The following is a 16,419-nucleotide window of genomic DNA, read 5'->3' on the forward strand; positions in this document are numbered from 1 at the left end:
CTCAGAGCTGGGGTCACAGGCACTGTTCATCCAGTCAGACACTGTATAATCTGTGACCACTATCTTATATGGTCCTTGAGTGCAGCTCTGATACAACAGATCATTTTTCCTCCATCATCCTTCACTACTGCTGACATTCTTACCTGCTGATCAGAGTGTCCACCTGGAGAAATGAGGAGCTTATGTTTTAAAATTTTACTCAGAGTATCACTCTCCAGATATCCAAGCACAGACTATTGCCTCACACTTCATTACTGGGGATTTTTTCCTTCTCCAGTTACTGCTTGCAAGCCCTTCTCTTTGCAGTAACTGCCTTAGCTGCATGTCTCCTTCACTGGAGTAATGAAGACAGTAGTAACACCTCCCGTAGATCTGCTATTACCTGTCTCTTTGCAAGATGACCAATGGTGGATCTTCTTCTCCAGTCCTACTACTGGCCCTTCCTATGTTGTTAGCCCAGATACTGAGGACATAATTTCTATAAGGCATCAAGTCCTGTTCAGAGATAGTTTTCCCCCTCTTATGATTAAAAGACAGGGGACTTCAGTGCTGCCCACCCAGGCAACAGATACAGGCTTTGACCAAATTCATTTAGAGCTTATTAAAGGATGCAGGATGTTAAAAACAAAGAAAAAGAGGATATTTAAAAGTCCTCATACCATATTTATCCATGTACATAGGATGGCTGTAGGCACCCAGTGATGCCCAAATATGGAATTAGAAACCTAATTCTAGGAGATCTGTTTTTTTAAAAATCTTGTGAGGAATGTTTGCTGGCTTGATTCCTCTAATTATGTGGCTCCCCAGGGGCAGCCAAGTTTTTAACTACTGGGGACAATATCAATTGTTTTTAATCAAAGGTACTAAAATGATGCTTTGCAGGGAGGGTTACACTGCAGAACTGAAACACAGCTAAAAGTCTAGATGTCTTAGGGATGCTTAAACACTAGAAGGAATTCTCCTGCTTCTCTGTTCATCCTTGGAAAAGGTCAGAGGGAAATGATCTTTTCTCCCTGCATCATGCTAGGCTTGTAATCTGCACAACAGAGAAGATGTGCTTATTGAAGAAGAAACATGCCCAAGACACTCTCCAGGGAAAATAGTGTCTCCCATTAGGCTGTGCTTTAGACATACTGAGCAATGTGAAAATTTCTCATGTGAGAAGCTATAATTTGGCAAGAATCTCATCCCCTAAATGTGAAGGGATTTGTCTCTTATTCCTCTTTCAGTCCCACTGACTCTTCCAGAGATTTTATTATAATCCCCTTCTTCTATGGTGAACGCTTTGCTCTCAGGGGAGCATAGCGTTGTCCTCTTCCCAGAGTACAGGTAGGGGTTTTAGGTAGAGGAACATGTTACAGACAAAGAGTTGTCTTGTATTCCTTTGATTTAGTGACAAGACTCCTTCCATGCCATTAGGAATGCCGTACTTTCCTATTGGCTCAGCAATAGCCTAGGCCTTCTACTAAGGTTCCTGAAATCAACCCACCACTGCCCCTCGTTTTGGTAACCAAAGAGTAGGAATAGAAATACAAGTTTTAAAAAATAAACAATAACAAAACATTTTCCTGGTACTGCTTACCCGCTAAGTACACCGAGAACCAAGTTAAGTACAAAAAATGACCCTATGATGATTAGTGTAACAAAATAGATCCAGGGCCAGTCCCTTCCTATGGCATCATTGACCTGGAAGAGTGGAATGATAATTAGTGAGACAAGCTCAGATTCTGAGCGCTGCAAGGCTCCAGCCAAAGAGATCCCAAGTCACCAGCAGTAAGATTTTCAATAGTCAGTTTTCTGGAAATTTATGACAGGTTAACATTAGTGATTTTGAATGTTCTGAAGTAGAATTTCTTTGCCAGAGAGTAACACCTCTTTTGTTACCTGTGTTGTTATTTGCAACGTTTGAACATTTTGTCAAAATATTTGAGAGATCATGTAAAGCTTCCTTGGTTTCAGATTTTTAATCCCTCTGAAAGAATCCTGGTGACAGGGAAGAACCCTTATTATGGAGTCTTGCCCTGTAGCATTGGAAAAAGGACACCAAAACTGTCGGCTTACCCGCTCAACACACCAAGAACCAGATTTAGAACGAAAAAGGATCCAAAGATGACCAGACTGACAAAATACACCCATGGTAACTCATAGCCCATAGCGTCCTGCATCTGGAAAGACGAAGGAAAGTTAGAAGACAGAGAGGGAAAGCAGAAATGATTAGGCAAAGGAACAGATGGAAAGGTTTGTAAACAGAGCCTGTGGTTGGTTTACACATAATCATAAGCAAGTGTTTCTGTATGTTGTTTCTCATGTGACCACTCCTTTGATTGCTTTTTTCCTCTCACTGTTTCCTTACAGGCAGTGATTAATATAGGCTGAGATATAACTGTGTTCTTTGGATGCTCAGAGTTGCAGATTGTCACTATCTGGAGTTTACTCACAGCACCGCAAGGGTCCATCCAATGACCTCTAAACTCCTAGTCTAATCACTGCATATCCTCTTTGCTGCCAGTGAAAATATTGCTAGTTTTTGCTAAGCATTGCCAGAGTATGTTGTCAGATCACACTCACTTTCCACGTGCAGCACAGGTACGTGTACCTCAGAGAGAAGCCCATGGTAGATGTGGGCAAATACTGATATTTCCCTGGCACTGCTCTGGCAATCTTCACAGTTTACCACAGTGAGGGCAGTAGCTGTATGCTTTTGAGGAAGGTCCTTTCAAGGCCCACCATGTTCTGACCTGGTCAAGTGTTTTCTAAAGCTTTCTCACAAACTTCCTTTCTCTCTTTGAAAGATGAATCTCTCTGTAAAAACGTGATTCCTACACAAGGGAAGACTCAGAGACTTTGAAACTGTAAACTGAATAACATGAGCATAGGTCTGGCTTTCACACTATGATAAGAATCTGTGAATGAAACAGGCAGACTATTGTTTTAGCATCACAACTCTAGCATGTAATAAGATATTGTATATATTCTAAAAGCATCTAGTACTTCAACACCATTTTATCTCGAAATCGCCTTCAAAGTTCAAAATTTTGGAAAGTTGTTGGATACCTTAATAGAATCTCACTTTCATGATGGTATCAAAAATAGCAGAGTCCATTCTTTACTTTTCATAAACACTTATCTCCTGAGCCAGCCATAGCATCATTAAAGAAACAGATGGTGGTTAACGTTTTCAGGAGCACTAAAATGATTTATGAACGTAAATTGAAGACTTCAAAGTACCTAAAGGCATAAAGCAGCCTAGGTTCCTTTCATTTCCACGCTTTAGAAAATTTTATCATCTGTTGTCCTCTCTTTCCAGGAAAATGTTCTTTCCTTTGCAACCTAAGTATTTGTTGTGATCACAGAAGAAATATTCTTCCATACATGGGCACTGAGACACACTTCAGGGGAGGCGATCTGACTCAAGGTTCATAACAACTCGGGAAAGGAATTTCAGACCTTCAGTAAGACAAGGCAGGAGAGTCACACTAATATAATCAGTTCTTTGTGGATGGAAGTCCATTACCCATTTTTCTTTCAAAGTACAGTCACTGAAGTTCTTGTCTGGAAATAATCTACAGTCAATGGGCCGATCCAGAACTGTATCTCAGGGCTCCTTCAGCTGTGACTGGACTGAAGTAGACTCATTTAGAAACAAGCTCAAAATCTGCCTCTGTGAAAACAGTTCATCAGCTCCTTCTTCACAGGATTAATACATTTGGTAGTCAGAAGAGAGTGCCTGAAAACTGCTGTTCAGGAATCTGGGAGTCCCTCTAACATTCCCTAAGCACATTATCCAGTTTCCCTTTGAATACTTCTGTAGAATTGTCCAGTTAGTTTATAAATAATACTAATTATTCTTTATGTTTGCAAGCCACACTCCATCCCACATGACCAAAAAAGCAGACAACTCTGGTGTGAAATACATCAGTGACTGCAATTAAATAATGAGACTTAATATCCTCTCTCTTCTACAAAGAATGCCACTATTTATATAAAGCAATCCACACAAACAGTAAGTATGGATGACTTTGAAAAACTGCCATAAGAATTTACCAGTGCAGGCACAATGATGACTCAACTTCCCTCTAATTATGATAGATGGTGATAAAAAAGCCTCAGCTGCATGGAGGGTATTTATCTATTGAGAGGGTTTGTTGTTTTTTTGGTTTTTTGGGTCAGCCGGGAAAGTTAATTGGAAAAGTAGAACTTCTAAAAGCTGCGGTACAAGCGAATCCTAAACAGCAAATCCTAAAGTGCTGGGTACAGAACTCAGGTGCCTGTCCTTTTGTACTCCTCTGGCATGAAGAAATTTCCAGATGGCAAGAAGCTTCCATTGTGGCCTGGTAATGTATATAACTAGAGTACAGTGTACCCTGGCTATTCCCAAAGCCTGCACAATTGCATAACGATTGTACCAGCTAGCATCAGCACAAATTGGTCCTGAAAAATAGACCTGCCTTCTGGTACAGCAGAGCACTTGGGACTTCTCAAACTGAACAATTAGGAGGTCAGCTTTTCATCTTGTTTTTACCTAACAGAGACTAACAGGAAGACTAACCTTCACATACCTAACAGAGGAGCTGAGAGACAGAGACAGCAATACTTTCTCAAATATAGAGAACCCATCGATATTTGGCAGAGAGCTGAGTATTTACTGTCTCTCTGTTGCTGGACTCCCTATGTTTGGTGCTCTCAGGTCTCATTTTATTTAGTAGGAGGTGAGATTATTCCATATATTGTGGAACTGAGCCACAGGTACGTATGTTATATGGTGATATAATATTAGGTATTTAGTAAACTACATTAAAAAACCCCTTTGACAGGAGACAGTATATTGTGAGCTTACTATTTGCTCTTAAAAAACGTCTGCAGGAGAAATGCAGAGATATAGGCTGCTTGGCAGAAATAGAGGGGAAAAAACCAATAGACTTACTCAAAACAGTATCAGAAACTGATCAACATTTAAGAAATATTAATTTCTTGGCTAAGATTGTATCCTTCCAAATATCTGGAAATGATTCCTCCAAAATGGAAGTATCTTAGAAGTCTGGGATGGACTGTCCTCAATCAAACAATGCTCCCTTACAGTTATCATTAAAAAACTTACACCTGTGTTTGATTGAAACAGCTTCCTGGAAACTTATCATCATTCTGCAAATATGTAGCTATTAATCACGTGTGTATGCATACACATGTCCTGTTGACTGCAGCTGGAGGCTTTTACTGTAAGCATAACTTACGTGGTACAGTTGATTTTTCCTAATGATGCTATTGAAGTGGAGAAGCTGCAGAGGGTCATGCCAAGATCAGAAGGAGTGTTACCATTACACACTACTGAGTGCAGAAAACAAGGTCTGCAGAATATATTTTGTAGTGCTGCCTACAGTGAACAGAAATGGGTTCAGCTATAGGTTACCTTTCTAGGAAAGACAAGTACAAATCCTGATACACAGTTCAGCTCTTTGGTCACCGAGTGCACTTCTTCTCCCCAAGTGTTTACTATTAACCATACGAATCTCAACAGAAAAGGTGGATCATCTTCTAAATTTGCAGTTCTGAATAAAGTTCTGAATAAAGACTATGAGATAGAGTAGGGCTGAAATATAGTATTCCAGCTACAGCAGTCACCGTGATTGCCACCTGATGTCAACTTAAGCCTGTATGGGACAATTGTTACATCAGCTGAAAGCACAGCGCTGGTGGGAATTGAGAATTGTCATTTACAGAAATAATTTCACTTTCTGAGTCAAATTGCCTGACCTTTCACAGTTCGCATCTCAATGCTCCCATCTCACTATTCTCAAAAGTGAGAAAGTTGGTGCATTTCTGAACATTAATGCATCAATCTCTCAGAGTCCTCAGAGATAAGGGTGTTAGATTCCTTCTCATGATTTGCTACACACCCTCCTCTGGCACTGTGGGGATACCATTTTGGCTCACTATGTTTCAGCTTTCCAATCTGCAAAGTGGGATACTACCTACCTGGGATACTACTGGGCATTGTCAAAGAAATCACTCAGAATCACGATGAAAAGAGGGTATTTCAGCATATTTGAGGTCTGATGGACCTTGTAAACTGGAGAAGAGCTCTTCCTTTGCCAAGCAACCTTATTTGCTATCATGGCTATAGCATTTCAACATCTAGTTGAAGGCTTTTATCTCAGTTATACAGATAATCTCCTAGAAATAACACCAGGACTCTTAATTCTGTAGTTTGCTGATCACAATTACAACCAGCAGTTTCAGTAGATATTGAGGAATAAAACATCTATTTATCTGCATAAATAGACCTTTGTGCCTATATCTTCTGGTTCTTAAGAGCTAGGTGAAGACACATTGGTAAAGGCACAAGAAATATGCATGCTTTACTTGTTTAGAGCATTTTTTTTTTCCACAGGGATAATAGCCTGGCCCATTTTGCAAGTATCTCATTCATTACACAGGCATTATAGTTCAAAGATAATATTAAAGGCATATTATCTATTAACGTGATGGTTCAGCATCACCAAGCACACAGTGGAGGTCTTTCACTCACTTAATGGGAGGGGTAGACACAAGTCACTAAATTCTGCTGACTTTACAATTCACACACCCACACCCTGACACTTTGTGCCAAATGTCTTTCAAAAATAACTGAAAGTTACAGGAAAAGTTCAATCCCTCGTAGAAGGGCAGCTGTCACTGGAAAGCAGCAAGCTGAAGGAAAAAATGAAGTCTGTCTTGTTCAGTGCACAATTTTGGAGAGCTGCAGCTTAATGGGAAGTCAGCTAGGACACCAGGGTTAGTCTTCTATTTCTTGAATGAATTGCTAATTTATTTCTAATGACTATAGAATGTTATGATAGCCTTTTTAAAATAGCACAAGTCAAGTGCTTCAAGTATTCTATAATGAAGTGTCTAACCTCCCACAGACTAATATTAATCAAGAAGGCCAGAATACTTGATAAAATTATTGGGCAGTAAATTTGGAGATTTTGCGTAACAAATGCTATTTTATGCAGCCTACAACTAATCTGTGGAACTCACTGCCTCAGGAAATGATCTGGTAAAATGCAATGGTTACGGCCAGTAGCATGATCTCTAGCTGAAACCAAGACTTTCTTGCAATGATAAGGGAAATAAAATTGGGGAATACTGGGAGAAGGAGACAGAAGAAAGAAGAGGCAACACTTAATTGTTGCTGAATAGCTTCCTGCTTGAAGCCTTCATTTTGAAAACCATATTTTTCCAGAAAAGTACTTAAGCACTTTCATAACTTTATGGATGCGTAGAAGTGATCTCCTCAGCTTAGATCAAAGATCAAATACCACCCTCGTGACAGGCTCAGATGACACATAAAGGGCCATGCATATACTAATGTGAGATTTAGATATTTATCATTGATCAATTACTGAGTAAAGAGGTTTGGATTAAAACATACATTTTCATTTTCCACTCCCTCTTTCCTTTTCTTCCCATGAATATTTGAGTGATTGCATTTAATTCACACATATACTCATGGAACTACAGCTTTAAACTCTGCTTAGACAACGCTAGAAACTTTTTTTTATAGGATGACTCTCCGTTTTGCACCGTAAGGGAAAAATGTGTTCCCTAAAATTTTTTAGTCAGAACTCAGGTAAAAAAGCTAATTAAAATAAACAGAACTTTCCTCTTTACAGATAGGGCTGTGTTGACAATATTAAAGAAAAAAAAAAAAATCTACATTATAGACAATCAGTAAATCCTACATCTCAGGCAAGGGCTGCTTGGCCTAGAGAGGAAAGTACTGCTACTCTTCTATTATTTCTTCAGCATCAATCATATCTTTGTGATACTTTCAAGGTAGTTAAAGCTTTGCTTTGTTTCTGAAACCTCACAGGCTGACTAAACTGCCTTGCATTCATACAGTCAAGAGCAAAAAAGGTTCCATAAAACCAGCGTAACCCTTCAGAAGTAACTGACGCAGGTGAATTTCCCAAAAAGCGTCTGGATAAATTTGTTCAGTGAAGAAGCAAAACTTTGAAAGATTTGTTTTGCTACCTTTCCTCATGCTAGATATATTACATCAGCAGAAATAGCTGAGGAACAAAATATTCATCCCAAATGAAAAAAAGGGCATTGCTGGCAGTTCCAAAGAACATCCAACTAACATCTGTAACTGGTGATAGCACGATTTTTGAGGCTGCTGTGCAAACAAAAAAGAAACAATTTATTCAGTGAATCATTCTCTTCTGGTTAATTTCTCAACTGCAGAGCTGATTTGAGCTTAGGAACACCTTGGCTCTGCAGCACTTGCAGTTTTTCCCTTAAATATTCTTGCTTGTAGCCAGAGAGGCAGAGGACTTGTGATGTAAAGGTCTGACTCTATTCTTTCTCTCAACTTATTTCCCTTAGCGGTCTAAGACACCTGACAACTGCCTCTTTAGTGGTCATACTCTTAAACAACTCTTCGGTAATTGAACTGTGACTATTGTGACAGTGACATAAATAAACCAACCCCTAAATTTGCAAAAATTTAGCATTATTGGTTAGCTTTGGAAACAAATCCTGCACATCGTACTTTTCTCTGGCATCTAACCAGTACACTGCTTATGTTATACTGGGTTTTTTTCATGTAATACCTGTGAGAAGCATATTATTGGTAAGTCCCACTGCTCTTAATATCGCATTTAACAAGGAAATTATTCATTGTTATTCACAACTTCTAATTTTTTCACAAAACTATAAATGCTTAAAAGAAGACCCAGAAAGATTTCAATGAAGAGGCACGGAATTGAAGGTACAGTAAAAAGGGACACAGTACTAAAATTGACTTTTTATGTATGTTAGGCTCCATAAGCACTTTTTCCAACTTGCACATCAAACTATTGGATTGCTTCTATAGCACTGAAATCCTACACATTCTGAATTGGCTGATTTATTTGGAGCCTGAATGATGTGAGGCTGCTGCATGTCATGTCAACAAAGACACGAAAAAGAAAAGGAATATTTTTACTTGAGAAATCCCTGGCTGGTCTCCACATGCACCTCACATAAGTCTGTACACAGCAAGTATCCATCTGACTTCATCATTCACAGAAGGAGCAAGAAAAGGATCATATTTCCCATTACCCATCATATAGCCTTAAAGCTGAATTTAGACTAATCGCATTATTATCTTAAGGATGAATATTCCACCTTGCAGTTCCTTCAACATTTAAAATCTAATTAGTTGTCTTTGCTCGGTTGGGTTTTAATCCTGTATTCACGTATGTGCATAATTTAAGGCATATGAGTAATTCCATTGAAGTCAATGGTCAATATTAGTGTTACCAGCAGAAATGAACTGATATGCATAAGTACTTTGCTTGAATGGGATGGGCCACAGAACTGGGAGAAATATATAATTCCCTGGGAAGAATTAGAAGTTAAATGTACACAGTGACTAAGAAATGACAGAAAGATTTAAGCATTTCAGTCTAGACATTCTAGCGCATCATGAGATGTACTATCATTTATCTTGTCAACCTGAAATACTCTTTCAGCCTTCCCGAGTCCCCGAGACAGGTGATAAGGAGTGGGAATTTAAGGTCTCAGGGCTGACTCAAGGCAAAAGGACAAGATGGGGGTGAAAAGATACAAAACTCCAAACCTTCTAATAAGCAAAAATGTAAAACCTAAAATAAACTAGACTTGGCTTTATGGACTTAGGAACAATGGAATAAAATTGCTTCTTAATGGCTTAAAATATAAGCAAAGGCATCCAGATGTCTTTGCTCTAATTCTAGGTAGAATTTCTTTTTAAGTATCAACATCCTTACAGTCTTAAAGGGACTCTAAGCCACAGTTGCTTCTCATGATTGTTCTGAAATACTCCACATTTTTTAGCTAGCACTTTCAGATGGATGTAAAGGAGAGACTGGAGAGTTCAACCCAGCTTTAGTCTGAACTGATGACACTCTTAGGATGGAGCAGCACTTGACCAGTTGCTCCTGTTAAAAATTATTTGACAATCACATTTATTTTATTTTGAAATACTGAAGGAGAAGAAAAATTTTAAGCTCAGTTGTTCTCTCAAAGCACTTCTTTTTAAGGCTCTTCTTACTGTCTTACCTCAAGTATGGAACTGTACAAATTCTGTTAAGTGCATTCTATATGTACCTATAGACATCTATTCTATATGTAGATAGACATCTATAACCTTTTTTCTGAGTGTCTTCAGAAGGAAAAAGGCAAGACAGAAGACTGAGCTGGATGAAGTGCATAGGGATCATGAACCAGGACAGAGAATGCTCCAGATAAATTTTTCTGCTATACGGTCTCACTGTAGGATAAAAGCAAATAATGTAGGCAAGATTCATCATACGTGGGCAGTGGGAAGAACAATAAGATTCCTGTGTGTACCTTGGTTCCCCAATTGTTCTGTATGCTGTGTAGTGATGGAAAGAGCAAATTAAAATTCCACCCTGAGCTAGAAATGTTGGCAATTTGTACAGAAATCTCTGCAGGAGCTAAATGGAGCCATTAACTGAGAAAGGACTGCCTTGATGAGGACAACAGAAACATCAAGGGAAGAGATTAATTTGCAAAAGAGAACCCTTGAGAAAGAGTCAAAGAAAGTGCAGCAATGGAAGATGAGTCCAGAAGAGAGAAGGGGAAAGGGGCAGAGAAATCTGAGAAGATGGAGTCTGCAGAGGGTGCTTCCTTGCCCCTGCTAACAAAGACTATGCTGAATGTGCTGTAGATGTCCTCACCCAAGTAGACCTGCTCTCATCCAGGTGAACTGCAATTCCTATTTTATTTTAGGAAAGCGAGGTATACTTTTAGTTCATTGCTATGCTGCTGATCTCCCTGACAAGGGAGTGAAGTCTCCAGAACTGACCAAGCTTCCCACACATCACTATAGAGAAGGCAAGTGAAAGCAGTGCTTGCCTCAACCCCAGGGTCATGAGAGCACACCCTCCTGCAAAAGACACACCTTGATGTGCTTGAATTTCTTGGGCAGACTGTGTAAAGGCAAGAGCCCTGCAGAAGAGCCCTACCCAGGCTGCTGCAACCCGTGCAAAAACAAGTCTAGAGTGGAGATCCAGAAACAGTGCCTTATAACCACATCAACTGCTTGATGGCAAAGCAAAACTATGTAAAATAGCTGCTAGAGCTTCTCTGAAATTATACAATAACAGCAGAATGGCAGTTTGCTGTTATATGAACTCCCTTTAATGAAGAACACATAAAAGATGTGAAACAAACTGTATTTGCTTTTTTGTTGCATACAATATGTGAGAAGTGCACTGCTTCCAGTAGGATTTGCCAAGCTTATTTCTTTACAACAGCCCTGAGTCATATTTTCATCACTCATTAAATACCAGCCCCACCTTTCCAAGGGTATGTACACTTTCGCAGCTGCAAAAGACTGTATGAAGTCTGAGAAACGTATAAAACTGCCCAACTTTCAACCACCAAGCTCCAGACTACTGATACTGTATGCTGACACTGAATCCTTCCACGGTGTTTTTTAGCCCCCCAGGTATAACCACTGGAATCCAGAACACTTTTTCATAGAATCATGGAATGGTTTGAGTTGGAAGGGACCTTAGAGATCATCGAGTTCCAACCCCCCTGCCATGGACAGGGACACCTCCCACCAGACCAGGTTGCTCAAAGCCCCATCCAACCTGGCCTTGAACACTTCCAGGGATGGTGCATCCACAACTTCTCTGGGAAACTTTTTCCAGTGTCTCACCACCATCACTGTAAAGAATTTCTTCCTAATATCTCATCTAAATCTACCCTCTTTAAGTTTAAAACCATTACTCCTAGTCCTATCCTTCACTCCCTGATAAAAAGTCCCTCCCCATCTCTCCTGTAGGCCCCCTTTTCAGGTACTGAACAATGTCAACTCTCTCAGCCTGTCTTCATAGGGGAGGTGCTCCAGCCCTCTGACCATTTTCGTGGTCCTCCTCTGGACTCATTCCAACAGGTCCATGTCCTTCCTGTGCTGAGGACTCCAGAGTTAGACACAATACTCCAGGTGGAATCTCACCAAAAATGGAGTAGAGGGGCAGAATCACTTCACCAGACCTGCTGGCCACACTTCTTTTGATGCAGCCCAGGATGCTGTTGGCTTTCTGGGCTGCCAGCACACATTGCCAGCTCACATTGAGCTTCTCGTGCACCAGCATGCCCAAGTCCTTCTCCTCAGGGCTGCCCAATTCATTCTTTGGTAAAGTTCTAGATGCATAGTTCAGCTTTTTTCGGTTTGGGTGCACTTTTTTTTTTTTGCAGTCAGCTGTTCTTTACCAGACTGACTTCTTATGGGAAATACAAGGTCTCTGTCTGAGAGCGGGAAGAGAATTAAAATTTGCATTCAAATATCAGCAGGTCAAATGTCTGTGGCACACAATGATTGAGCGGAACTGTTTTTCTACTGCAAGCTATTTTTGTGGAAAATGCTTACTGATCTCATATTTTTATGGCATGGTCTTTTGGGCTTGCCCGAGAGGTAGGGGTGCAATATTGACTTAGGTGTATTTACTACTGTCTTAATTAAATCTGTTATTTTGAATGGTCTTCACACAAGTTTACTGTACTACTTCAACTGATGGCAAAGGCCACTGGCATTTGAGTTCATGCTTTTCATTTCAAAATAGAAGAATAATAAGTTAGGCTCTCCCTTGACTTAAAGAAAACATCAGTGTTAGCGTGTTTTCTTCTCACAAAGTCAGAACATTTATTAGCACTAGTAATGTTCCAAAGGGACATGGATTACCATGGCAAATCAACCATCTGAAAAGTGGGTTTTGCTGACAAAAACCTCAGCATATTAGATTTTGTTATTGCAAGTACCACTGGGAAATTCCTGTAGTCAACCATACTAGGAGAGGGAAAACAGAAATAAGCGGGACTCTACCATTTACACATCCTCCCATCCCACCTGGACTCTTTGTGCTTTCTTGTGGGACTTCTCTGTTTTTCTATGAAAACTGGACGGGGCTACGTATCTCTGCAGCACACTTGGCAAGACAAGGATTCTGAACTCCCACTGAAACATTAGTTACACCACAAGAATCCCTTACATCAAAGACAAATTCTGAGCTCCCATAACCCTCCTGCTTTGCCACCTTGCTCTTTTTCTCCAGGTTTAATAAGTAAGAGAGGAAAAAAAATAATTAAATCTATTTCAATTCAGTTTCGCATAGAATAACCATCCATGTAATTTCGGATCAATCAGACCACGTCTTCCACTGAGACTTTAGGAAGAATTATTGCTATCATAATTGATTGCTCATGGTTACTTCTGTCCATAGTTAATTTTGGAAAAGTAGTATATAAAAGTGACAGGAGTGTGGTCCCCAGCAGTCCAGATGCCCTGATGTTGCAGAAACAAAACAAACTAGAGGAGAAACAGTTTCAGAAATGTAAGCCCAGAAGGACTTTTTGCCATCATTTAGGCTGCCAAAGTTAGTGCCCTGGGTGGTTCATCTCAGTTCTTCCCTCCAGTTTCAACTAGAAAAATTGCTTCCCAGGAAACCTGTAGCACTTCATGGAAAACATAGGCAGATTCATGGCTTTTTGTGCCGTAACAACTGCCTTTGCAGTCCTGCAGCCCTGCGCTTGCACGGCCAATTCAGATCCTTTTTGTCAAACTGTTAATTCTAGACTAACTCCACGGAAGACAGAGAACTCTTGTTGGACTCGATGATCTCGGAGGTCCCTTCCAACCACTAAGATTCTGTGAACTGAATCGACATCAGTGGAAGATCAGAATCACAGAATCACAGAATCTTAGTGGTTGGAAGGGACCTCCGAACTCATCCTTCAGCATAGCAAGCATACTGAGGACCTTGAGGGCAACACTGGAGGGAGATGAATGAAACATATTTAAAATGAGTGCAGCTATGAGCTGAATCTAGTGTTTCTAGAAAAAAATAGAGGTTGAACAAAAAGACCCACTGATTTCAGAGTATCTCCTCGTTATGAGTCCCTGTTGTAGTAGTGACAGTAGCCTAAATATAATTCTTTGGAACCTAACTTCCGAAAACACCTATGCAACTCCCAATACAGAAACGTAAATAGACAACTAACTGCAATCAAAATCCCTGTGTAGGAATCTCAGCCATATATTCACATGGGTGTATATTGGATTTAATTTGGGGGGTGTCTGTGTTACCCAAAAGTGAAATATTGAAATTCATTTATTGCCAAGTGATAAAGCAACTCATATCCTAGGGTGTGCTGGAACCATTGTACTTTGAGGATATAAATTATTCTCTCTAAACTATTCCCTCAGAAGCTTTTGGTGTGGTTTTTTTTGGGTTGTTTTTCTTTTTTTTTGTTTACATATTTTTTTTTAAGTGGTGGCTCAGGTGACTCTGTCTGCATTGAGGCTGACTGTATAACACAGACCAGTTGGGAAAGAACAAGCCATACACTGAGCCAGGCCAGGGTCTTAAAGATGCTAGGCCCAGACTGAACAGGTCTTCAGGACTTTCCACAAACAACCTAGAGTCCAGTATGCCCAGCCCTTGCTCTTGATCCCTTCTGCTTTTGGTATAGATGGCTGACAGACCATTTTCACAGAATCGCAGAATCTTCTAGGTTGGAAGGGACCTTAAAGATCATCTTGTCCAACTGTCAACCTAACTGACAAAAATAGACACCCACACAACAAACAAGGAGCATCATCACTAAACCATACCTCCCAGCACTACATCAACCCGTCTTTTGAACACCTCCAGGGATGGGGCCTCAACCACCTCCCTGGGCAGCCCATTCCAATGTCTGATAACCCTTTCAGTGAAAAAACTTTTCCTAATATCCAGCCTGAACCTACCCTGGCGCAACTTGAGGCCATTTCCTCTTGTCCTGTCGCCTGTGACTTGAGAAAAGAGACCGACCCCCACCTCTCTACACCCTCCTTTCAGGGAGTTGTAGAGAGCAATAAGGTCTCCCCTCAGCCTCCTCTTCTCCAGGCTGAATAACCCCAACCTCAGCCTCTCCTCATAAGACTTATTCTCCAGACCCCTCACCATCTTTGTCGCCCTTCTTTGGACCCGCTCCAGCACCTCAATGTCTTTTCTATGGTAGGGGGCCCAAAACTGGACACAGTACCCTACCTTTCCCCTACTTAACAGCTAACATAAACAGTCACATTATTTTTGCCTTGTTATCACAGTACTCTTCTTTGCTCCTGAACAGTAGATCTACTTAGAGGAGATTCATGCCGTTGATCCAGCTGCAGTGTTCTGCCAATGTCAGATCCCTATACAGGTAACAGCAGCCATTAAGGCTCTCTGTTCTCTCATTACACAAGTGGGTTAGCTCGTTGGGTGAATTTGCAATTTGCAGAAGTGCCGTCTAGTGACCTCCAAAAATGATTTGGACTTGTGTGACTTAATCAGGATTTGAATTCAGGCCTCCAGAGGCAAAAGTCATGGAGCTTTACGTGAGTTGCCTTGTTCCTACGTAAGTGTGCATAGCTTTTTTCCCTTTAAAAGAAAAAAGGTTGATCTTTGAAAAAGTTATCCAAAAGCCCAAAGGCTATTTAGCCACAGGGCTGATAGTTCTTTCATTACAGCTGCTGCAGCAGTTCCATCTCTTACTGCTGCTCAGCTGTTTAAAAACCTTTCATCTCTTAAAGGCTTTGGAAATTCACTCCAAAAGAATAAAGTGCTGATTTCAAGCATGAAAATACCCCCTAGGACGGTGGGTTTCCAAATATAAAGATTTCATTTCATCTTAGAATTCTGGGCTTCCCCTTCCTGTCTCTGTCTATTTTGTATTTACATTCGCACAGCTGATAAAATCCATAAAGGATTTTCTGCCCGGTTTACTGTATTCCTGTCTTATAACTGCTTTATTTATCTCAGTGCAGACTGATAGCAAATTCTATGACAAGTATATCAGAACAGCACTGATTGCTGCTTGCACAGGAATACACAAGCACATACTGCTCATAGATTTACATAGTCAATTAAGTCCTTAAAAATAAAGATAATGAAACACAGTACTGTAAGCTGCAGATAATCACTACCTTTTTTTTACTAAGTGGAAGCATGACTGTTGATTCTTTTTTTGCACTTGATCAGTATATTCCAGTTTCCTTTGTAGTCAGTTCCCAATCTGTGATATTCCTAGAAATCCATTCTACATTTTAGATGGTGGAGCCAGCTTTCAGTTGTGAAATAACACCCAAAAGTCTAAAATAGAATGTATAATATCTAGAACTCGTAACATACAGCTAATAAATCTTCACCTCAAAGGCACAGTAGCCCCTCACAGATAGAATTAGAGGTTTACTGGAGAAGCTACTATCAAAGAGCTTGAATGAGGTGTAACTGCATTATCAGCAGACAAGACTGTCCCTTCTCTTTTTCTTGTGAGTCTTATCAGCAACATCAAGCAGGCAAGATCAACATGATGTCCAGAACTGATTTTAACTAGACATGCTTCAAGAATCCACAGTGT

At 40.2% G+C, this 16,419-nt stretch overlaps 1 protein-coding gene across 13 annotated transcripts in view; it reads right to left on the bottom strand.

Annotated features, from left to right (window-relative positions):
- Positions 1 to 16,419, bottom strand: part of CACNA1C (calcium channel, voltage-dependent, L type, alpha 1C subunit) — a 504,338-nt gene that overhangs the window by 156,534 nt on the left and 331,385 nt on the right. For all 13 annotated transcript variants that reach the window (XM_014937306.1, XM_014937303.1, XM_014937300.1 and 10 more), the window contains exon 8: positions 2,062 to 2,165. In XM_014937306.1, coding sequence (XP_014792792.1) covers positions 2,062 to 2,165 — 104 coding nt within the window. The remainder of the gene's footprint in view (positions 1 to 2,061; positions 2,166 to 16,419) is intronic.

The sequence above is a fragment of the Calidris pugnax genome, unplaced genomic scaffold, assembly GCF_001431845.1.
Source record: "Calidris pugnax isolate Ruff unplaced genomic scaffold, ASM143184v1 scaffold1, whole genome shotgun sequence".
NCBI classification, from domain to species: domain Eukaryota; kingdom Metazoa; phylum Chordata; class Aves; order Charadriiformes; family Scolopacidae; genus Calidris; species Calidris pugnax.